The 26,778-nt window shown below is 35.8% G+C and overlaps 1 protein-coding gene and 1 long non-coding RNA gene across 4 annotated transcripts in view; one reads left to right on the plus strand and one right to left on the minus strand.

Annotated features, from left to right (window-relative positions):
• arhgap24 (Rho GTPase activating protein 24) overlaps positions 1 to 26,778 on the minus strand; it is a 254,743-nt gene that overhangs the window by 38,871 nt on the left and 189,094 nt on the right. For 2 of the 3 annotated variants that reach the window (XM_087300886.1, XM_087300887.1), the window contains one exon: positions 6,074 to 6,196. In XM_087300886.1, coding sequence (XP_087157012.1) covers positions 6,074 to 6,196 — 123 coding nt within the window. Of the gene's footprint in view, positions 1 to 6,073; positions 6,197 to 21,599; positions 21,714 to 26,778 lie in introns of those variants that run through there. The other variant, XM_087300888.1, reaches the window with a different exon arrangement.
• LOC147838781 (uncharacterized) lies at positions 23,671 to 26,429 on the plus strand. Its single transcript, XR_015520109.1, has 3 exons — positions 23,671 to 25,141; positions 25,702 to 25,934; positions 26,266 to 26,429. It is a non-coding gene; the product is annotated as an uncharacterized LOC147838781 (long non-coding RNA).

The raw sequence follows: 26,778 nt of genomic DNA on the forward strand, positions 1-26,778 counted from the left end.
AGCCAAATCGGAATACATCTGATACTGATAATCAACAACATCTGTGATGTCACGAGTTGCGTAGATAATGCAGCTGCACACACAAGCTCAAATCAAACAGAAGACGGAGCCGTGAGAGGTCAAGGAGACGAGACTAAAACACACATGCAGACGACTGGGTGGTCGTGAACTCCTACAGTGTGATATTGTACACTGCTTGTCTCGATGACCTTTGACCTGAGGGGTAAATCAGCTGACTGTGGGTGGTAATGTCACTTTCACGAGTACAAATGTGAACACGACACTGGAATCGTAATTCATTTGGTGAAACACTTAATGTATGGACACACTATATTATTGATATTGGTTTTGCGCACAGAATTGTCCGATAAGATCTTAATAAAGAGTCCATTTGTTAAAATGCAAAGAATAGAGTTCACTTAAACACATTTAAAGGTTTAAGGCATTGTGAGAGTGAGATTATAAACCAAAAAAGCTACACTCACATTTGGTCAAATATTGTTGGGTTTGTACATATTTTACACAATGTTGGGATTTGACAACCCAGCATATTTTAAAGTGTATTCTAGCCCTATGCACAATATAAAAACTGACTTCAATATAAAAAACTCTTGAGTAATTATTAAACAACTGATTTAAGAGCTGTTAGTTGAAAGACAGAAGAAAAATGGCAGTTACAACCCAGTAGATTTTTTAGATTTAGGTCGCCAGCATCTAAGGACAATGTTTATTTGACGTCCAATAATGATGTGAAATGATGTTGATATTTTGTTGATTTTAGGTTCTGTTAAAAAGTGACCAAAATCCCAAAAAAACTAAACCTGACAATTATTTGTCAGGTATGGCAACAAAAATTCATTGTCTGGTAGATATCATATTGATAACGTACACACAACATCAAGTTGTAGCATCATTAGATGTTGATATTTTGTTGTTTTTAGGTTGCGTTAAAAAGTAACCAAAATGCAACGTCTGTCCGACGTTGGACATTGATGTCGACCTGACGTTGGGTTCTGATGTCAACTTTCAATTTTCATTTCAATGGGTACAACGTCAATTTGCTGACGTGCTGGAAATGCATGTAAACTGCTCTGATGTCAAAATGACATCAGATTGACATCTAACATTGGCATAAAAAACACCTCAAAAATCAATAGTTTTTCTCATGATGGTTAAATGTCAATTTCATGTTGTTTTGACATTAATGTAGACATCATATTGATTTGCATTTTTGCCATTTTTTGATGTCGTTTTGAGGGAAAATTCTAACAAAATTTGAACACAAGAATTTGAAGATGCACATCTGAACATGTTAAATTAATTCATTTTCTTGTCGGCTTAGTCCCTTTATTAATCTGGGGTCGCCACAGGGAAATGGACCACCAACTTGTCCAGCACATTTTTACGCAGCGGATGCCCTTCCAGCCACAACCCAACTCTGGGAAAAATCCACACACACATTTACACACACACTCATGCACTACAGACAATTTAGCTTACCCAATTCACCTGTACCGCATGTCTTTAGACTGTGGTGGAAACCGGAGCACCCGGAGGAAACCCACACAAACGCAAGGAGAACATGCAAACTCCACACAGAAACACCAACTGAGCCGAGGATCGAATCAGCGACCCTCTTGCTGTGAGGCGACAGCACTACCTACTGCGCCACTGCGTCGCCAACATGTTAAATGTACCTTGAAATTAAAATGTACATATCATTTACTCAAGTAGTTTCATATCTATATGGGTTTCTTTTTTCTGTTGAATGCACAAAAAAGATCTTTTGAAAAACTGGTATTTTGTTGGAAACTGTTAGTCACTGAAATCCATAATAATAATAAAAAAACACTACATAAGATAATGGCTTTCTTTTTTTCAAAATCCCTAAAGGTTCAAGAAACTCTCAAGTACTTTTTTGAGATTTTACCAGATTTGTGTGGGCTGAGCATCAATTAAGACAATGTTAGCCCACGTTAGCTTTAATTGTGGAGAGAACTGGATAGTTTTGAGCTTTTGTCAGCTAATTTCATCTTCTAGGTTTCCGTCTGCCTGTCCAGGGATGACGCGTCGGTTTCTAGTTATTATTCATGGACTGAATTTTCTTATTCTATGAGAAGAGCCTGCTTTTTAATTATTCATGAAAGCTCATGCTTTTCAAGGACAGACCTGCCAAGCTGAGAGACCGAGACCTGGCACGGCACGCAGTATATAGCTGTTTATGAAGGGTCGTATGTGTTTGTTTCCATGATCCAAGGAGTTTGTTGCATGGTTTTCCCCACAATGCTGTCAGGGTCGATACAGCCAAGCTGTTTGTGTCCAGCAAGCATTTTTGTCGGGAGAGCTGTATGAGAATTCAAGAATGGCGGACTTTGTCTTTTATTAGTTGAGTTTATTACTATTCAGACACATCGTCTGTATCTGTGCTGCTGTATTCACATACTGTGTGCTTAAAATCATACAGATTACCGGCAGGGCTAATGGTTGAAATAGATAGGGCGAGAGACCTGTTGTAAGTCCTCCTCGTTTAGAAAGTTTATATTAACGTGATTGTCTTTCTGTATACATCCATTCATTAATTTTCCTTTGGCTTAGTCTCTATTTCATAGGTCACCACTTATGTGTATATATTATATGAAATTATGAATAACCTATTGTACATGTAGCAGGGCATTAAATTACTTACAGTTTTTTTTTTTTTTTTTTTGCATTTTAACATTGTAAACTATAAAATCATGGATGGGTTTCAAATTTAGTGTCTGATTTTATTTAGTATTTTTTTTCAGCCAACTGACAGTTGTTTGCTCCCCTCTTTTTCCCCTGCTCTGCCTGCCTCGCCTACTCCATCCTCTGCTCACAGAGCTCTACACTCATCATGTATATTTTTAAAAAAAAATTTTGAGGTAGACTTGAACTGACCCTGAAAATATCAGATAATATATATCACATAAAATAAACTCAAACAGGTTCGGAAGAAGAGGAGGGTGAGTAAACAATGGTTGATTTTTTGGAGGGTGAAAACACAGTGTGCCTCAGTGTATTTATATTGTATTTCCAAAAAAAGCCAAACCCTGCGGGGGAAAAGTTGATGCAACATCATGTAGCACAAGCTGTAAAATCCACAACATGTCTCTCCAGGTTTTATACTGTCAGTCTGTGTCACTTGGCTTCAGGCCGAGTTACATGTGGTGATTAGTGCGAACAGTTGAATTCTGCCCACACGTACAGCAGTGTGATCATTCAGACAGACATGAAAGCATGAGCCAGTCTTGAGCTCAGCTTTAAACTCACACTAGATAATGGGCAGTCTAATGAGGTTTCTGCCTGAAAAAATAAGAGCACCTCCAAACATACCCGCACAGCATTGAACAAAATCACTCATTTACATGCTCATAGAGAGACGTCGATGACCAGCAGTAATTAAACCACTTACACCGAGAGTCAATTAAACTGACCTAATGGGCTCTATTTTTGTGTAAAATGAAATCTTTCAATATGTGAATATGCATTCTGTTCTATTTTTCGATGCACTGTGATCCAGACACACAATCTGAGTTAAAACTACTAGTGATTCACCAATATGGAATTTTTCACCGATGCCAATAACTCTTGGAGATCTCAATATCCGATATATTGACCAATAATTAGAAATATACATTTTTCAACAATTAGTGCATGCTTGCAAAAACAAAACGCAAACACATAAATTAAACCACTGATTTTATCTTACTTTTTTATTTAATTATACTTTTCTGTAGGCAACTTACTTTAATATAAATTTCAAGAGTTCACACTTAGCTGATGATTGGTAATAAACTTGTTTGGCATGCTGTCCTGGGAGAGAGCCCTGAGCTTATAAGATCCTCGAGCTTGGGACTCCCTCCATTAGAAGGCCGAGATGGGAGTTTGAGCTCAGGTAGATTTCGAGAAGTCCCCCAACCTATTCATGGCTATTGGAAGAAATAATATGGCGAAGGATATATAAGGCTTGCTAAGAGCTTGACTTTGATGCCAATTTGGTATGTTCAATTTACTTAGGTTGCGTGTTTTTGGACCATGGAAGGAAATTGGAGAACCTGGGGAAAATGAGCAAGCTCCGCACAGAATTGTCAACTTGTTTAGTAAGGACTTTAACCAGAGACATTCTTGCTGTGAGGCAACAGTGCTAATCACTGGGTTACTGTGTCGCCCATCTAGAAAAGAGGGGGAGTAGGGCTGGGTGAGGGGTGGATTCTTCAAGACGAAGATACTGAGATAAGAAACTCTGATTATTTATAGAGAGTTAGCAATTTTTCTGATTGGTGAATCAGTGTGGCTAATGAGGTAGAGATCTACGCGGGACTAAATTTTGAATCCCGCTCCCGCCCGCACCCGCCAGGTTTTAGCTCGAATCCGACCGCTCCCGCTTATATTAAGCATTTGTTGTCCCGCTGCCCGACCCACCCCGTTTTCTACCCGCCGCGCCCGATCCCGCTGGAAAAAGCGGGGGGGGGGGGGAGAACAAAACCAAAAACTACCCAGAGTACAGAGTCCAGACAGCCTATAACAAGCTGTCTGTAAAAACAGTAACACACACACAAACACAGACACACACATAAGCACCAAGCACACACACAGGCAAAGCTCTCGCTCTCTCATTTACACACACACACACACACACATAAGCACCAAGCACAGCCGCGGGAATGCAGACCTCTATAATGAGGGACCAGCCGTGAACAATCATAAGCACATGATTCTATCGAAATTAGTTTATAAATAAACTTCAAAAAATCTACTGCCTGGCAAAAATAAATGCATAAACAAAGCAACCAAGTCACTGAAAAATTAACCAAAATCAAAATTATCATATAATTTATCAATAAAAATGATCAGCTTAAAGATAATAGAATAATTTTGGTATCAGAGTGATAATAATAACATTAAAAATAGCATTTATTGGCCGATATTTCACCGATATATCACGTGTCCTCAAAACCCAGAGCAAATTATTCAAATTAAAACATTTATTTAATCTTTGGCTGTCAATTCTCTTTATTATTAACCTCTTAAAATGTACTTAAAACCGGTATGCAAATTTTATACCAGTTTTATTTATTTTTTTAAACAACATAAATATTGAAAAGTTTTCAATCAAGATAAATTCATTTTAGAAGCATAATTGTCCATTTCCAAATTAAAAAGTGATCATTTTATTTAAGCAAACTTCAGTCCAACAGTGTTTTAGATATAGTTCATAATAACAACAATACAAAAACTTGTTAGACTATTTGCCGTTATTGTCTTTGAGTAACTGAATCATTTACGACAGATTAATTCACAACAGTTTTTCATTAACCCTTTGTAATTAATGATCACACTGGTGTGATCAGTCTTGGCTTGCCTCTGGAGTTTGAAATAGCAAATTATTTGGCTATCATACACTTAGACCCACATAAGTTTTAGTTAAACATAACTTTATGGCTGATGATCTATAGAGACGGCAATAATATGTCATTTTTAGATATAATCGGATTAAGTGCTTTATTCACAATATATACACACTGTTTAGGTTACTAGAACAATTTCTTTATTCTTCTCCCACTTACTTTCATCTACATTTGGAGAGGTTGATGAATTGAAATGTTGTACATCCAGCAGCTCTAATCTCTCCCCCGCAGTGCAGACTAACACGGCAGCACCCATCATATTTGATATCCTATATCGTATCATATTATCATAGATATTATCATCATTTTTAAGCTGTTTAAATGATGAAATACAAGTTGTTGCAGATACATATCAATCTGAATATCAGAAAATAAACGATATAATTAGGATATGAATATTTCAGTATTTCAATATTTTTGTAAATATTTGCAGAAAAGGGGAAAACAAATAAATATGGTTAAATTACTGGGGCTGCTGTTTTTCACATGATATACTTGACACTTTGTAATGGAAACTTTACAGCGATGAGTTCTCATGCAGCGATGAGTACTCATGCAAGGTTTGTTAGCAGAAGTACAGTTTTAAAACTTATATCCATTAACCAAAGCTGAAATATTCTGACAGACTGGTTGCAGCAGCTCACCTCCTCCAAACGGAGCCCATATCACCCTGCGGATGCTCTTCACCCAATCCTCCATGTCATTCTGTGTGCTGGCCATAAGCAGATATGTCTCATGATTGGATGTCATTCGCTCCCTGTCGCCCCCTATGGAGAGAAGATTGAAATAAGGTGGTCAATATATACATCTAGGGTAAAAAAAAAAACTAATCAAAAACCAATTATCTATAAAAACTAATTATCCTCACACCTCCGCAGCTGATCTATTACATTAGGAACTGCAAGTGTGTTTGGTATTAAAAATTATTTTACATTAGCTTAAATGTGCATATCAGGCATTATTTCATTATTTGCATACAATAATCTGAACATTCGATAAAGTCAAGTTAAAACTTTTTCTCTTTCTTTCCCCCTTCATTTCTTTCTTTCTTTCTTTCTTTCTTTCTTTTCCCTCCCTACTTCCTCTTTATTTCCTTCCATCCATCCCTCCCTCTTTCTTTTCTTCCATCCATCCATCCATCCATCCATCCCGCTTTCTTTTTTTGTAATCAATCCCTCCCTCTTACTTTCCTTCCAAACATCCCTCCCTCTTTCTTTTTATCTTTCCATCCCTCTTCTCTTTCTTTCCTTCAATCCATCCATCCATCAACCATCCATCCATCCCTCTCTTCTTTCTTTCCTGTCATCCATCCCTTACTCACTCACTCTTTCTTCTTTCTTTCTTTCTTTCTTTCTTTCTTTCTTTCTTTCTTTCTTTCTTTCTTTCTTTCTTTCTCTTTCTTTTCCCTCCCTTCCTCTTTCATTCTATCCATCCATCCACCCATCCATCCCTCTCTCCTTCCTCCTTCTTTTCTGCCATCCATCCATCCCTCTTTATTTCTTTCCATCCATCCCTCCCTCTTTCTTTTCTTCCATTCATCCATTTATCCATCCATCCATCCATCCATCCATCTCTCTTTCTTTTCTGTCATCAATCCCTTCATCTTACCTTCCTTACAACCAACCATCCTTCCCTCCTTCTTTTTATCCATCCATTCATCTATTTATCCCTCTCATCTTTCTTTCCTTTAATCCGTCCATCCATCCGTCCATCCATCCATCCCTCTCTTCTTTCTTTCCTTTCATCCATTCCTCCCTCCCTATTTCTTTCTTTCTTTCTTTCTTACTTTCTTTCTCTCTCCAACTCCCCCCTTTCTTCACATATTCTAGTCAAAAGCTTTCACAGTAGGGACTTTGCAAATTTCTCACTTCAGAATAGAAACAGATGATATATATATAAACATCATGTCAAATAAAAGATATAATCGGGGAAAGTTTGTATAAGTATATTCATAAGTAAAAACCTTCAGAAAACAGACATGACAAAAAAAGTAAGAAATAAAATTAGACACAAATAAAAATGTAAAACTTGGTTTTTGTAAGCACATCTGTGAAGTTAAGTGAAGATTTATAGCTCAATGTAGGAGTATAAACACATCTTGAGAAAACGGCCTTTAAAAACTTGATAACAAATAAAACTCTATAAACGCTTCGTATTTTGTATGTTTTTTTTTTTTTTTTTACAAAATACTAAGAAAAAAGAAAGAAAAACAACTACAATTTGACATTAAACAAGCCACTTTTAGCCTTCAAAGCTTTCCTTCACACCAGCACCAGCAACTGCAGCTATCTGCTCTCTCCCACATATCAACAAACCACTTGTCAACAAGCAATTAGGTCTCAGTCATTAAAGATGAGTGTCCTTTGTGCAGTAAAGCTCACTGACACTCCTGTGATCTGTCATTAACCCTTGACTCAAAGCCATTATTTACAGACGTACAGGTGTGTTGACAGCTGTGAGGATCTGGCCTGAGAGCTCAGAGCGAATATGAATGTCTGTCCTGTTTCTGAGTGCAGCCCGTGCCATTAAAATCACCACTTTGATATCAATGTAAATTGTAAAAAAAAAAAAATAATAATGAATGAATAAATAAATCTATTTATTTATCTAGGATATACAATGAAATATATATATGTGTGTGTTCATTGTAATTTTTTTTTAACAGATTTAGCTTTATGCAGTATTGTTTATACATTTACCTGATAGAATGTTGGGGGTAACAAGTACAAGTAGCGCAAGTTACATAATGTTACTTTTCCAAGTAATGAGTGGCGTAACTTATTTATTAAAAACGATTAAGTAATAATATTTGAGTTACTTTGAAAAATGTAATGCGAGTTGCATTTTAGATTAATTAATTAGCTTTTAAAAAATAATATGCTGAATTTTGTTTCTCGCCACTGTCACTACTGGCTTGCTTGGTTAGGATTTGTGGAGATGCACATCGATGGATTTGCTCTATCTCACTGCTATTCGTAACTTTTTCATTTAGTGGCTAATTCGTACGAATTCGTATGATCTAATTCGTACATTTTAGTACGATTTGCTCATCCCCCAATGACGGTTGGGTTTAGGGGTGGGGTTAGGTGCCACACCTCCTTTTTAAAATCGTACAATTTTTTACGACTTTACGAATTCGTACGAATTAGCCACTAAACTGGCAAAACATAAAATACTTACGTTTTCTCGTGAGATCAGGCTGGCTCTTCAGTGTTTTTGGACTTTCAGCAGTGAAAATTAAACTACACTGAACTGAACAGAACATTAACTCTGAAAACTGGACTCACACACATTCCATTTACTAGAGCTTCTATGTTAAGCTACTTTGACACGATCTACTGTACATTGTGAAAGTGCTATAATAATAAAGATGAATTCAATTCATTTCAATTGAATTAAAATGATCGTAGTCAAGTTAAATCACACATGCTAATGCAGCAACAGGCAGAAATAAAGACGGTAGAGCCTTACATTTCTGCAACAGAAATATTCAAATTTTTTGAACACATGGAATCAAAAAAAAAAGAGGATAATCTGAATGGATAGTCATTTTACTTTTTAAAAAGTCAAAAAGTAGCTAACGCATTGCTTTAAACTTTCAATAATTTGTAAAAGTGGCATGTATTGCTCTATGGTCAGGAAGTTCTCTGAAGATAACATTATCCTACATTATTTTATAATGTTTTTTTAAAGGTAAATGAAGGTTATGCAGTGTGTTTTGGTTATTTAAGAGCTCCTCTATTTTAGAAATTGTGTTGGTGGTGGGAGGCGGCCGGCCAGAGTCACGATTGCAGGCCAGATTGACCGTCAGGCCACCGGGAAATGTCCGGGTGCTATCATGGCCAGTCCGCTCCTGTATATATATATATATATATATATATATATATATATATATATATATATATATATATATATATATATATATATATATATATATATATATATATATATATATATATATATATATATATATATATATTACACAGTTTAACAGAGCAAGGACATTTAAACAGTATGTCTGATAATATTTTTTTCTGGAGAAAGTCTTATTTGTTTTATTTAGGCTAGAATAAAAGCAGTTTTTAAAATTATTAGCCCCTTTAAGCTATTTTTTTTTTCCGACTGTCTACAGATCAAACCATCGTTATACAATAACTTGCCTAATTACACAAACCTGTCTAGTGAACCTAGTTAACCTAGTTAAGTCTTTAAATGTCACTTTAAGCTTTATAGAAGTGTCTTAAAAATATCTATTGAAATATTATTTACTGTCATCATGACAAAGACAAAACAAATCAGTTAATAGAAATGAATTATTAAAACTATTATGATTAGAAATGTGTTGAAAAAATCTTCCGTTAAACAGAAATTGGGGAAAAAAATAAACTGGGGGGCTAATAATTCAGGAGGGCTACTAATTCAACTAATTAATTAAAAATAAATAAATAAATAAATAAATAAAACAAATAAAAATCATACAGATGACAACAATACTGATAAATATTTATTTTCTATTCTTTTGGGATTTCCTTTTTTTTTCATTAACTAACAATACTTTGAACATTGAAAAATATATATTTTTCTAAATAAAAACATCTCTAATAATGTTTAAAAAATTTATTCTATTAAAAATGTATATGCTAAATGTTTTATAGTCAAAATATTCACAAATTGGTTGAAAAGTGTGATAAAAAGAAGCAAAAAAATCACAAATTGAAATAATCGCATACCGATAAATAATACAATCAAATGAACAAATATGTTTAGTTCTAACAGTGCTGATATTAACAAACTCGCATGATATTCGCCAATAAAACAGACCAGCATATTCAAAAGCAAGAAAACATTCAGATCGATAACAGGGAAACATCTTATTTTGCCCTCATCCATATGGAACGAGATGAATAGCAATCTTTAAAAGCATCTCTGACACATCTGAGGCAGCGTTTAAAGAGTTAATGGAGATATGATTGGAGTGAAAGACTAAATTATTCATTGTATTCATTTGTGCAGTACACTGGGGACTTGCCGCTGTCTTGATCATCGATTTTCATCTGCAATGAGATCAGTTTGGCGACCATTAAAAATGTATTTATAGACTGTCGAGAAGCGACGCAGATGGAAATCGGTGAAGCAACAACATCGACAGCGGCGTTTCCATCGAATTCTCGGCGGCAGCACTCCAAGCAGAGCCATTGATCATTCGGAAATAGCTTCAGTACGCAACTGACAGTGTTATAACCTTTTTTTGTTTCTCAGGAAAGTAAGAACTGGAGGTTTAGCCTGCTTGTCAGATTTGCATTGGTTTCAAATATATGGAAAACAACCCATTCTTTTTACAAGTAGCCAAATGAGGGTTTGAGTTCATAAACTCAGCTCTGTATTTTATGTTCTAGGTGTAAATGTTTGCTTAATGAGGTTTATTAAATATGACAATTACGCATTTAACTCAAAAAGCAATTAAGTAAACTCAGCCAAGCAGGTTTTTACATGGAAATAGTCTCATAAAGGACAAAAGTAAGCATGTTGAGGCCGTATTCTGTACTTTTTGTAGCATGTTATTTTTCCTTCAGAGTCAATTTATACAAATTACAAATCATTTTATTTTTCTCTTTGTCTATTCTTTTGAATTAGACCTTCCTTCCTGGCTTCAATAATCAATTCATGTATTCATTTATATGCAGTATGTACTTGTACATTGTAAAAAAATGCTGGGTTCCACACAATCGATTTGTGTTAGGGAACTTTGAAGGAATTAAGTTAACTAATTTTTAAAAAAAAATTTAAGTGGATTGAACATAAGAAAATTACATTTTCTAAAAAAAAACCTCAAGAATTATGCTGTTTCAGCTCATTTTAAATAAGTTGTTTAAACAAACAGTAAACTTTGTATGCATTGTTTACTCTCAAAAAGCACTGTAAAAGCACTGTAAACAACCAGATCCTGCTATCTACGCTTGAGTCACTGGGCGTTGCGGGCACTGTTATACAATGGTTCAGATCTTACCTCTCTGACAGGTCATTCAGGGTGTCTTGGAGGGTAGAGGTGTCCAACCTACAGCATCTAAACACTGGGGTACCTCAAGGCTCTGTTCTTGGGCCACTTCTCTTCTCCATCTACACGACATCTCTAGGACTAGTCATCCAGAGACATGGATTTTCCTACCACTGCTATGCTGATGATGCCCAGCTATACCTCTCTTTTCACCCTGATGATCCCTCGGTTCCAGCTCGCATTTCAGCCTGCCTGTTGGATATTTCACACTGGATGAAAGATCATCATCTTCAGCTTAACCTCGCGAAAACGGATATGCTTGTAGTTTCTGCCAACCCAACTCTACACCATAACTTTTTAGTTCAGATGGATGGGGCAACCATTACTGCATCCAAAATGGTGAAAAGCCTTGGAGTAACGATTGATGACCAACTAAACTTCTCTGACCACATTTCTAGAACTGCTCGATCGTGCAGATTCGCACTTTATAACATCAGAAAGATCCGACCCTTCCTATCTGAACATGCAGCTTAACTCCTTGTTCAAGCTCTTGTTCTCTCCAGATTGGATTACCACAGCTCTCTACTAGCGGGGCTTCCAGCTAACTCTATCAAGCCTCTTCAGCTGCTCCAGAACGCAGCAGCACGAGTGGTCTTTAATGAACCTAAAAGAGCACATGTCACTCCGCTGCTCATCCGTTTGCACTGGCTGCCAGTTGCTGCTCGCATCAAATTCAAAGCTCTGATGTTTGCCTACAAAGCGACTTCTGGCTTTGCTCCTTCTTATCTGCTCTCACTGCTGCAGATCTATGTGCCGTCCGGAAACTTGCGTTCTGTGAATGAACATCGCTTTGTGGTTCCATCCCAAAGAGGGAAGTAATCACTTTCCCGAACTCTTGCGTTCAATCTGCCCAGTTGGTGGAATGAACTCCCTAACTGCATCAGAATGGCAGTCACTCTCTGTTTTCAAGAAACGACTAAAAACACAACTATTTAGTCTCCACTTCACTTCCTAATCTGCAATTGCCTCTCTGGATATACTACTAACTGTACTCAAAAAAAAAAAAAAATTACTAATGCTTTCCTTCTTAGACTTTACAGACCTGAAACTTACCTATAGCACTTATTCATTGTTGCTCTTATAGTTGTGTAAATTGCTTCATTGTCCTCATTTGTAAGTCGCTTTGGATAAAAGCGTCGGCTAAATGACTAAATGTAAATGTAAATGTACTCTCTGAGTGGTTATACACCTTTATGAGTTTCTGTCTTCTGTTTAACACAAAATAAGTTATTTTATAACTTATAAAAACCTTTAACCATTGACTTTCATAGTACAGTAGGAAAAAAAAATCAAATACTATGGAAGTCAATGGTTACAGGTTTCCAGCTTTATTCAAAATATCTTCTTTCATGTTCAAGAAAAGAAAAAAAACAAACAGGTTTGGAACAAGTAAAGGGTGATTAAATGATGCCGATCTGAGTGAACAACCCTTTTAAAGTGCATTGTTGATCACTAAAATAAAACACAATAAAAATTAACCAAAGAAAAATCTGAAAAGTCAGCAATTACAGAAGTTTGCTGTAGCGCTTCACCATCCACACCTGTTTTACAAATGGAAATGAAGGAGACAAAAGCTGGAATGCTGAGCAGTGGACAACCCACCGCCCGAGGCTGCAGATGAATGAAGGGTAAGATAACGGCAACTTAAGCCAAGTCTAAAGTGTCATGGCATATGAACCGAGCTGCTCACACAGGAATGCATGTGTGTGTGTGCAACAAAAGGCAGCCTCGACAGGGGTCCGGCGAGAAACACAGTTTACACACCATCTGCTGCCTGCTCATCTTCCTACAACAGCAGCAGCACATGCAAACCCACAGGAAAGACCAAAACACAGTCTGAAGACCAAGAGGAGGGACGTTTGTGTAGAAGTAAATGGTGATTCTTCACACAGGCTCAATCAATCCTACATTGGTTAATATACTGTAGAAGTAAATGGGAAATCTTCACCCATAAAAAAACAGACTACTCTGCTGCAATGACTATTGAATCAGATAATATATGATATTTCACACTTCGTAGTTCAACACATATGATTCATTAAAACCATCAGACATTTAAAAAATTGTTAATTTCTTGAGTCTTAAAAGAAACCTTTCTGATGATTACAATGTTGATACTGTATATACAATGGAATATTACAGTCTTACAAACATAATAGTAATCCTATTACAGGTTAAACACCACTTTTTTCTATGTATATTGTAAATTGTAATTTACTCCTGAGATTAAAAAAATATTTTCAGATTTACTGGAGTCTTCAGTGTCACGTAATCCCTCAGAAACTAATAACAACTAATAACAAATATGCTGATTTGATGCTGTTTTCCATCTATGTTAAAACTGTTATTAATATTTTTATAGACACACACACACAAACACACACACACACACACACACACACACACACACACACCTTATAGAAAATCGTATATTCTTTACAATAACTATTCATTCACTAATTTACCTTCCGCTTAGTAGCTTATTAATAAGAGGTCGCCACAACGGAATGAACCACCGACTATTCCGGCATGTTTTACACAGTGGAAACCTATTTTGTTTAATTCATTTCACCTTTAGTACATGTATTTGGACTGTGGGGCAAACCAGAGCACCTGGAGGAAACCCAGGCCAGCACGGGAAAAACATGCAAACTCCACACAGAAATGGCAACTGGCTCAACCATAATATTCATACACCAGTTTACGGATTTTTACTGTACACCGTAAAAATTGCCCGTGATTTCAATGGTAAAAAACTGTACAAATGCTACAGTACAAATCCGTAACCTGGTTAATGATATGTTTCCTTAATATATACGGCAAATAACCGTAAATTGACTTTTCCAGAATTCCCTGCATGGCACGTAACTTTTTATGCATTTGACATTAATATGGATCTTTTTAGTTGTTTCCCCATCAGTTATGTACATAAGAGATTTATGTTACATCTAATGTTGATAAACAATGTTTATTTCATCAATTTAATTTTATGCATGTTACCATACTGGTGTTTAGTAGCTGTGTGAATGACACAGAGCACCTTCTATATACTGATACTCTTTTCTGTTTGTGGGAAAAGTTGATTGTGATGAGCATTGGCTCATTATGTAACTTCCTCATCACCCCCTGCATGTGGGTGTGCTAACGTGTGTAACAAAAGTTGTGTAGATGTTGATCATTCAAAATACAGACATATTACCTCTATAAATTAATAAAATACGGTAATTTACCGTAAAAATGAAAAATTACTTTTACGGTTTGTACCGTGTTTTTTACGGTAAAGTACTGGCAACCACAGCTGCCGTTTTTTTACCGTAAATTTTACGGATTTATTTTTTACAGTGTAGCATTTTTACAGTTTTTTACCGTTTAAATTATGGCCATTTTTTACAGTGTAGGACACACTTTCTCCACTTTATATGCACCAGACACTTTCTTTTCAACAATCTATGTTTCTGGAAAAAGACATTCTTAGTGTACTTCACGCAGGTGAATGGATTGAAAAACCGCCTGTAGATTACACAGTCTTTTCCTCTCTATTTGCACCAAATAATTTTGATATATTTTAATAGAGAGAACTGGAATCAATTTTAGCTATGGTAACTAAGGTATCGACTTAAAAGTTTAGCTTATAAAGTCTTTAAAGACATCAAAACAACATCTGCAGAAACTCTTCTGTCACAGAAATTCAGAAACTCTTTTGTCACACACACACACACACACACACACACACACACACACACACACACACACACACACACACACACACACAGTTGAAAATCTGCAGCAAGGAGATGAGCTCTATTAAAAATAAAGGAATAATATAAATGCTCATTAAACCGCAATGGCCATCAGAACTATTTCTTTTTTTCTGGATGCAGCTAGTCAGGATTGGATTCATAATTCGATCAAAAAAAGTTTAGTGGATCCCTCATTTTTTGGGGATTTTTTTGGGTCTCGCCCCAATAGTTGATTTAACAAGGTTTAGATGGCAGGGTTCACTTATTCAAAAGAACCACAATAACAAAACAATCACAGCAGAGTTCATATTTGCCAAGTGTGGACACACTCTTAGTGCGAAGAAACCTTTCATGAATGTTAAATGTTCTTCATTGAACATCAACACTGCCTATAATTCTCTCTTCAACCCTTTCACCCAATAAAACAGCACTAACCAGCACTCGAGTTCACTCCAGAGACCCCTGACCCCACTCTTAAAACCTAGAGATCTACTCTAATAGATTACCCTTCCTCTTCAAATGAACTTAACGATCTCTGACCCTTACGCTCTCCCTTCCCTCCATCACCTGGCTGTACATTAACGTTAATGTGGCTCTTTAGACCACACTGTTCCCATGAGCACAGATGGAGGTGACCCATTTATGCTGTTCCAGGACCAGCACCTCTTTACCAATAGTAAACAGAGGCTTTAAAGATCTGAGATCACCGTCCATCTTTGGGCTCCTCTTTACCTCGCAGCGGGTGAGCAACGAGCTCTCAAAGGTTGATAATGGACCGGCTTTTCACGAGCTCGCTGCCATTGATCCTGGTGCCAGTTCACACACTCAGGAGGCTAACGAGAGCCCTTTGTGCCCGCTGAGCGCTCAACAATCACCCATCCTCATGACCAGAGCCAGTTAGCAAACCATAATGTGCCAAGCAGACCGATCTACTCCAGCGAGCTTCAATAAATGAGGCTAATATGCAAACGTGGGAGCTAATTACATCCAAAACAACATCAGTACATTTTGATGCCAAATATTGCGTCATTGCTTGCTTTTTGGTGTGCACTATTTTCTAGAAGTGTTGCTTAAACATTAAAACGAGCTCATGCAGTTGAGAAATTTTATGTTGTTTTTTTTTATGTTATACACTATATAGCCCCTGAGATTTTAAACGAATTTTTCAGTAATTTGACAAATAATTTAACACGTTCAACAGTTTTTTAGCATATATATATATATATATATATATATATATATATATATATATATATATACACACACACACACACGCACGCACGCACGCACGCACGCACGCACTCACGCACGCACACACACACACACACACACACACACAGACACACACACACACTTACACACACACACACACACACACAGACTCAACCATGTATATTTGTATTAATGTATTAATGTATATTAATGTATAAAATGTTTGTTTATATTTAACATATAAACACAATATAACACAATTATATATTAATATGAATTAGGGCTATATGACATAGGAAAAAGAAACTGGCATTGCAATATTTAGTTTTTCTGCAATATATATTGCGATATTACAGTTGAAGTCAGAATTATTTGCCCACCTGTTTATTTTTCCCCCAATTTCTGTTAAATGGAGAGAAAAAAAAATTTCAACACATTTCTAAACATAATAGTTTTAATAACTCATTTCTAATAACTGATTTAATTTATTTTAGAAATGATGACAGGAAATTAAATTTTACTACATATTTTTCAAGACAATTCCATACAGCTTAAAGTGACATTTTTAGGCTTAACTAGGTTAATTAGGTTAACTAGGTAGGTTAGGGTAATTAGGCAAGTTATTGTATAACGATGGTTTGTTCTGTAGACTATCAAAAATATATATCTTAAAGGGGCTAATAATTTTGACCTTAAAATGTTTTTAAAAAAAAAGGTAAAACTACTTTTATTCTAGCCGAAATAAAACAAACAAGACTTTCTCCAGAAGAAAAAATATTATAAGACATACTGTGAAAATATCCTTGCTCTGTTAAAGATCATTTGGGAAATATCTAAAAAAAAAAAAGAAAAAAAAAATCAAAGGGGGGGCTGATAATTCAGATTTCAACTGTAATATAATTTCACAAGATGAAAATAAAACATTAAAAATTAAATAAACAGTGCTTTATGGTTTTCTGTGAATTCTAACAGTATTGAGTATTCAGCAGTGCAATAAACAAATGTCAAATAACACTGTATAGCAGGGGTGCCCAATTTTTTTCTTATGACGGGCCAAAAACCAAAATTGACTGAGGTTAGTGGGCCATTGGTGAATATAGTTGCCATGGGTAATTTCCTAATGTATTGTTTAATGTTTAAAAATAACTAGAAAACATTGCTTTATATTAACTATTACAGTATTTTCTTACGTTTTATAATGAACTTATTACAGTAAAATGAAAACAATCTCATTTTTAACAGAATGGATTAACACTAGTTTTTGCCTTGATTTGCTCGCCGATGTCTTCTGCATAGTCTGCTATATCTGTAGAGTGACAGAACTTACATTTTTAAAAAATCAGTTTCGTTTAATTAAAGCATTTAATTCCAGATTGCTTTTTTGCATGTCAGCAATAAATCAAACAATCAAAAAAGGTTACGTCAAAGTTGCAACACAGGCTCATTTTGAAAACATAGTAGACGTTTTTGTAGACTGCGAATTATGTAGCCGGGGGTACGTATGGCTGCATTTAATTTTTTAAGCGAACGCTACAGGGTGGTATGACGCCGTTCCTTTTGGCACTTACCGACTGACCGATTACCTCTGTGTGGAGGGCTTTCCCACCACAACCAGTTTGTCCATTTAGCACAAGTGCGTTGGCAGACTTAAGACGCAGAGAGGAATTGACCACTACGACGAAGACCGGGTTAGAGTCCGGGGAAGAGCGGTTCCAGAAATCAGTTAAGACAAAAACAGAATGCAAAGTAACAACAGGGTGAGAATGTGGTAAAATCCGAAAACGTGGTAAAAATCAGACGAGGGCTTTTCTTTTGCTGGACGGGTTTTGTAAATTGTTGGTTGGGTTTAGGGAAGTAAATGGGTGGGCAGGTCAATCGGTAAAATTGGTTCGGTTTTGGGGAGGAGGAGGGTGGGTCAGTCGATTGGCTGGTCGACCAGTCAATTATTCAGTCGGTAGACAGCGGCCTCTGGTGTGTTCACGCGAGAACAGCGTGGGCGTGAATAGTACTTGCGAGAGACATTTGAGATGCATAAAAGCGCACACAGCGGCCTCTCGCAGATTTGTGAAAACTGCAAAAAAATGTACCTCCCGGAACGTATTTCGCGGACTCCAGAAACTTCCACGGGACTACGTTTCAGATTAAGCCTGGGTTGCAAATTAGACATGACGAAAGGCATTCTCTACCAACCCTCTCCATCATTCTCACTCTCTTCAAAAGGTTACAATGGGCCAACTTTGGCGCGGGGGCCCTATATTGGGCATCTCTGCTGTGTAGTCTTCATTTTATTAATACATAAAAACAACTAACCTTTGCAAAAGTGGCAAACGTCATAATTTCTTGTGCCCAAATGGTTTAAATTCACTTAAACTCTTAGTCACAGGGTTTCAAAACACATTCAAATTTAGGTTTATTTTAATCCCATCTTGATGTTGCAGATCCTGCGATATGATTATTGCAGAGTCTCACATTGCGTTATTAATTCTGAAATTATATATTGTGCAGCCATAATATGTGTGTAATTATTTTTAAAGTATATATATATGTATTTTCATATATTCCATAACAGCACTATCCTACTACTACCACTAATAATAATAGTAATAATAATAATAATAATAATGATGATGATAATGATAATAATAATAATAATAATAATAATAATAATAATAATAATAATAATCATAATAATAATAATAAAAATAGATAATAATAATAATAATAATAATAAGAAGAAGAAGAAGTTTTAATTTTTATAGTATATCTAATAATTTGCATAACACACATAGATTCGCTTTTTTATATCTCAACATGGAACAAAATAATAATATTAAGAGCTATGTAAACATGTTTGGTCAACAATAATCTAAAAGTAGTCTGAATACATTACCTATAATGTGTAATGATTTACTCTATAGAAACTGTCTGTATTGAACAAGATTTTGCTAGCAATCCACTCAGAACTATAATCTGCATGTATGACCTAAATGACACGCTTCTGATGTTTATTGCCACCATTAACCAGGAATTCATACTCAGACATAACACTAAGTAAACATATGCCACATAAAAATGCATATATCTATATAGAGAGCTGTCTGACGGTGTTTAACTACTGAAGAGAAGGTTTACATAAGGTAATGTATAGCCCGGCAATGAACCATCAGTGTGTGTGCAATAAACAACATGAGAATGAGCTGCAGACACACACATTCCTCTCATTCCCTGTATGTTTATCAGCATATGCTGCTCCTATGGAATTCTCATATGGAATAATATATCACAAGCACAATCCCTAAAAAGACAAACAAAAATGCTTCATTTTCAACATCCTTCAAGATAAAGTCCACTTACAAGATCTATCCAGACACACTTATTAGCACACCTATAATAAAAAGACCCAGAATGCATTCTTGATCTGTTATGCTATACCAGTCTTTCAAAGTTGATAATAATTTTTCATAAATGTAATTTGCACAGAATCTGCCGATAATTACAAGTTAAAGAGACAGTTCAAAAATGACAATTCTGTCAAGGTATGCTCACCTTTCACTTGTTTAAAACCTATTTGACTTTCTTTCCTCTGTTGAACACAAAGGAAGATATATTGAAGAATTTTTCCCATTGATTTATATAGTATTGTTTACCTACTATGGAAGTCAATGAGTGCCAGCATCCTTTAAAATACCTTATTTTTAATTACTGAGGTAAAGTTGGTTTTATTTTTGCATATTCAGACAATAATATAACTTCAGAAAAGTATTCATTGAAGATTTTACATAAGGAAATCATATTTTCAGCCAATGAATCTCAATGTGCAGTATTGTTTACAATCAATTAAATTAATATTTATTCTAATTTAATTGTTAATATTGTTTTGAAGCCCTAATTACGAGCAATTTTCAGATCAAACATTCAAAGTAGCATGGTAAACAATATATGTGGCTGTCACACGTTGTAGGGCACGTCATGATTTTGCCAAGTATGATCCGATCCTGAATTAACATCTATGTTGAACCTGGAACACATTTTTTTTGGAAAATGTAATTCATACCTATTCCCTACCCCTAAACCCAACCATAACTGTCAATTATTCCCAAAACCAGAGGGGAATAATAGTTGGATAACAATCATGTAGAAGTGCTTAAATCAAACCGCAAGTCTTAACATAAACTGTAAACATATCCCTTAATTCTGATTGGCTGATTGGAATGTTGTTCCAGGATCAACATAGATGTTAATCCAGGAACATGTCGTACCTGGTGAAATCAGGTTAGTGTGTTGTCACTGTTCAAAAATGAACAAATATGTAAATTTCTAACCAACTTTACCTCTTTTTTTTTTTATTCAACAGAGGAAGGAAACTTATAAAGCTTTTAAAATAACATAAGGGAGGATAAATGATACGATAGTAAATGATAAATCAATGGTCACTTTCCTTTTTGGGTGAACTAATCCTTAAAAGACGACATGCCTTTACATGCACTGATTGCAGCAAATGTGATCAATACTAATATAATAATAAATATACTATACAGAGCACTGTATGTTCTCACATAACCCCCCCCCCCCCATATAACTAGTACAGTAGATTTATTCAACAGATATGACATAAATAATGTAAATGTAACATGTAATTAAACAAAACCCAAAACAAAGCACTCCAAATGCAAACTAATATCAACAAGTATCGTGACAGCTCACATAAACAAATTGTGGAATGATAATTTCGGCACGAAAAACAAATCAATCGATCTGTCATACCTATTGAAAGCAAACTATTGCTGTACACAATCTCTGTTTATAAAAAAAATGATGCCAATTCCATTGTAAAAACACAATCAAATGCTCTCTTTAGACATTTCTGCTGTTATACACGCGATGTGAGGTAGAGGGTTAAAAATAGCAACTTTTAAAACGCGTCTACAGACCCTCGAGTTGCGCCTGTTTCTTTTAAGCGCCAGAATAAACTCCCTCTGGTAGACTATTTAACATTTCAGCGTCCACGTTTGCCACTTGAGTACATAAATGCAGCCTTGTTTACACTCTCTCCAAAACCCTCACACGCAACAGTTACTGTACGCTCTCGGGTTTTGCGCGCTTCGAAATGAAACCACCACACACGCCAGCACTATAAAATAACGCCTCAGAATGCATACTAACCCTTTGGCATCCAGTTGCGGGCAGTTGTTACATGCGTACGGATTGAAAGTGCTGCAGAAATAAATCCCACTCGTGCTCCAGACGGCCGCGCGCACCGGCAGCGCGAGACACAATGGAGCAGCAGCGCTGTCTGTCATTCAGTCCCTCCCTCGCGCGCAGCTCTGCCACCAGTGTTTGTTTGGCGTTTAGAGCAGCGTGACGTCATGCAAGACCGGTGACACCGAATGGGTGAAGATGCTGTTCATTATTAACTTCACAACACTTCTTTAAAATCTTTGTTTAAAATTACATACGAAGGCTCACCTTCATGTGTTAAATGTGCCTGTGGGAGGTCATATGGACAGAATGAAGGAAACTTGTTCAACTTATTATCTTTTTCATATTTTTTGGATAACTTATGCCTTGTTTTTATTACTGTTATTTTTATTATCATTATTATTATTTGTATGTATTTATTTATTCATTTTTTATCATTATTATTATTATTATTATTATTATTATTATTATTATTATTATTATTATCATCATGAAATTATTGTAGAATTGTTGCTTGTATTTACCGAACACTAGATGTACTGTTACTCTGTGTTTAAAACATAAACTCAGTATTTTTGTTTTAGTATTTACATTTTTTTCAGTTAAGTATCTTTCAGTAAGCTTGTGGACCCTATTTTATTTAAATTTTTAAATTAATAAATAATAAAATTATATATTTTCTTGTAATCATATAATGTTATATATATTATTATTATTTTTATAACTCTCTCTCTCTCTCTCTCTCTCTATATATATATATATATATATATATATATATATATATATATATATATATATATATATATATATATATATATATATATATATATATATATATATATACATATATATATTTATACAACAGTTCTGTCTGGTTGTCGAATTTGATTGGCTGATAGCCGTGATATATTTAAGTAATTTCAGCACCCTTACAGCCTCTTTACCCTTTGTGTATTGCTCCGCCCACATACAGCCAGCAAAAAGCAGACACTACAGATCTAAAGTTTAAAAGATGCTTGCTCAACTGTTTAACTGTCAGCTTATGATTTGAATCCGGAAGAAAGTAGTTCTTCATACAAAAGGGTTTTTGAGACTCTCCATGTTTGATTTTGTTTTTATATACACAATTATGCCGTCAAACTGTTGTATAAACGCAAAATCACACTCGTAGCAGTGCGATATGGCTGTATATTGGCACTGGTGTGGGCACTAAGGCACTTGGCCTGTGGCCTCGTGCCAACGCACGCCTCCCACCAGTGCCGATATACAGCCATATCGCACTGCTACTCGTGTGATATTGCTCATATATATATATATATATATATATATATATATATATATATATATATATATATAGATAGATAGATAGATAGATAGATAGATAGATAGATAGATAGATAGATAGATAGATAGATAGATAGATAGATAGATAGATAGATAGATAGATAGATAGATAGATAGATAGATAGATAGATAGATACAACAGTTCTGACAGGTTCTTGAATCTGATTGGCTGATAGCTGTGAGATACAGCACTGGTACAGCCTCTTCATCCTTGTTTATTACTCCTCCACATACAGCAACAAGCAGAGGACACTCTACAGTTATATTGTTTTTTTTTTTTTTAAAGGATTCACAAAAAAAAAAAAGATTTATAAACTCTTTCGTTTTTAAAACTAAATCTTTACGTAATTTGACTGCTGGACTTCTCCATGATTGAGGGTGGGGGACGTATTTGTGTATTTGCAATGTAATAAACATTAAACTTATTTTTTTAGACCCTAATCATACAAAATATGATAGAAAACAAAGTTATATATAAATTATAGGATTAATTTGTACTTATAGGTATTTATTTAGGGGCCCTCAGATTTCCTGGGGCCATAAGCAACCGCTTACCTTGTCTAAACAGTAAACCCACCCCAGAATGCAAGTAAAGTCATACATTTTATGTTTAATGTTTTTTTTTTTCTCAGAAAATAAATTCTATTAAACAGGACACATTTTAACATATGAGAAAAAAGCTATTTTTTTTAGACTTTGACCTAAATATTTGTGTGACACTTATGTTTTACATGCAGATTGTTTCATAAGGACAAAAAGGCTCACTTGTTGCATGATATCAATTTCTTAAAGAGCCATATGTTTCTATGCATTATGAAAATTATTAAAAAACACAGTCTAGTCTAGTCATCCTGACCTCCTGACACACACACATACACACACCCAAGCACAATCTGTCACGACTGACTCCCTGTTCACTCATCAATCCAGCATTCCCCGCATTTTTCCTGTTTCCCTGATTTAGAAATGCACACCCTCCTTCCTCAGGACGTCCCGAACAACTGCTCCAGTGTTTCTGAACTTACTCATCTTCACGTTCACCATGAGTAAACCCATTAGCAATACTTTTCCTCATCCGTGCACACCATGTGTTCATCTAGTAAAGTAGGTAACAAACCCGTGACCCAGACACACTCTTCTTCATCTCATTAAACCAAATGAGATCTTGCGGATAGTGGCTTGATAGTGTGGTAAATCTAAGAGCTATCGTCTGTCACGCATGCTTGTGGGTTTAACACCAACTGCACTGACATAATCAACTGAAGGACTTCATTCAGATGTCACTGGTGTTTAGGAAGCATTTCCAAGCAGCTGTCTGGAGGCATTTGCAGGCTGCGCTGTGTGAACGGATTGTTATGCAAACACACTTTGACTCCAGAAAGAGTGCGCATTGTCTTCTTTTCTCTCTCTCTCTCTCTTTCCTCGGAGCGGTGCACCAAAGCGGCCATATAACCTTTATAGACATGAGGAAGAGGAACAGGAACAAACCCAGTGACCTCCTTTCTACTTCATCTTCCTGTTTATTCCTCCATAACCTCCAGGGTGAATTAGTTCTGTGTGTGTGTTTTTTTTTTTTTGTAAATGCAAATACCATTCATTGAGACTATTGAGATGTAGAGACTGCTTAACATGTCCAAACAGCCAATCAGAACACATTTTGTGTATAAAGTGTGAGTATTTTGCTTTTTAAGACATTGCATTTTTATTAATATAGTTGGTTACAACTTTATAATGTCTGTAAAGTAGAGCTAAATAAAGTTACTAGCTGGATGCATTTTAAAATGTCGCATTAGAAATGAGCAATTCATCCATTTTCCTTTGGCTTAGTCTCTTATTTATCAGTGGTCACCACAGCGGAATGAACCGCCAACTTATCCAGCATATGTTTTATGCAGCGGATTCCCTTCCAGCCGCAACCCATTACAGGCAAACACCCATACACACTCTTATTCACACATACACTCATACACTGCGGACAATTTAGTTTATTCTATACACCAATACCACATGTCTTTGGATTGTGGGGGAAAACGGAGCACCTGGAGAAAATCCACGTAAACACGGAACAACATGCAAACTCCACACAGAAACACTAACTGACCCAGCCGGAGCTCAAACCAGCAACCTTCTTGCTGTGAGGCGATGGTGTGAACCACTGCAGGGCTCAACAATAAGGACTGCCCGGTGGCCCGGGGCCAGCGTGAAAGACACTCGGGACAGTAGACAGGATTGTTACTGGCCCCTATCGGCCAGTAACGATGAGAATGTTTTTTTTTGTTTTTTTTTGTAACCTGGTAACAACCAGTACAGTGAAAAGATGGCAACATGGCGGCAAAATTAAACAATGAGGCTAAAAGAAAACGTCTGTTTCTAAAGGCTTAGAAGCAGACCATTACATGGGTACAAAATTAAGAAACTAAAAAAAAAAGAACAAAAAAAAAACAGTTGTCAGTTTGGCAAGCTATTTTTATAAAAAGTTATTTAGAATTGCATTAAAACACCAGCACATTTTTCATACTGCTCTTTCATTTGCATAAAATCTTGAATTTTGCTCATTATACATTTATTAACATATTTAAAATGTTTAAATTCTAGATTCACAGGCATAATTTTGCCACTATTTAAAATATGTGGCTAAGAAATAGCTATTAACTTTTTAGTTTTTTTGGTGGGGCTAGTGAAAATTTTGACAGGGCAAGTAAAAATCCCAGTAAAAACCCAGTCGAAAAAATGAGTAATTAAAATGGGAAATCCATTAATTCATAAAAAATGTTTTCACATTGACTTGAGGTGGACTTGTGTGAAAAAGGGTTCATGGAAAAATTGGAGATGGAATACTTTTGCCAAATAACCTAGCAAACATTTCACCCATATGACTCCATTGTGTTTACTACCAGTTACTCATCTGCCATTGGTCACAGTGAAGAACATGCCTCTTATCTCCCAATGGTCAGAGTCTAGAACAGGTTCCTAATTTCCCATTGGTCAATGTCAACAACACCCCCTCATCTGTCATTGGTCAGCGTGAAGAATATGCCTCGTATCTGCCAATGGTTATGGTCACATCGTCACATCGGTCAATGTCAGGAAAATGCCCCATCTGCCATTGGTCATTATAAAGAACATGCCTCTTATCTTCCAATAGTCAGAGTCTAAAACATGTTTATAATTTGCAATTGGTAAATGTCAGGAACATGCCCTCATTTGCCATTGGTCAATGTCATGAACACACCCTCATCTGACATTGGTCAGCGAAAAAACATGCCTCTTATTTGCCATTGGTCAGAGTCTAGAACAAGTTCCTAATTTGCCATTGGTCAATGTCATGAACACACCCTCATATGCCATTGGTCATTGTGAAATACATGCCTCTTATCTGCCAATGGTCAGTAAAGAACAAATTCCTAATTTGCCATTGGTCAATGTCATGAACACGCCTTTATCTGCCATAAGTCAATATTAGGAATATGCAATTAGTCCTGCCAAACAAAATCAGGAAGGCATTGGAAGGCATTATAATTGGAAGGCATTATAATTCACAGACCATCATAATATCTGACTCAACATTCACAGTATGCATTGCGCCAGATATTATAGATAGACTGAGACAATATGCAAACATACTGTAAGAGTATATAATATTGTCAAGTTTCAGATATCAAAAAAGTGAAAGTTTAAAATAGATCTATTTGCTGTGGGCTGGGATTTCCAGTGTAATGCTTTAAAGTTTAAACAACCATAGGGTATAAAGCCTGGATCATCATGAAAGAGAAGTGATTTATTGCTTCCTGTTTCAGAC

This window comes from Danio rerio, chromosome 21, assembly GCF_052040795.2.
Source record: "Danio rerio strain M-AB ecotype USA chromosome 21, GRCz13ab, whole genome shotgun sequence".
Classification (NCBI taxonomy): domain Eukaryota; kingdom Metazoa; phylum Chordata; class Actinopteri; order Cypriniformes; family Danionidae; genus Danio; species Danio rerio.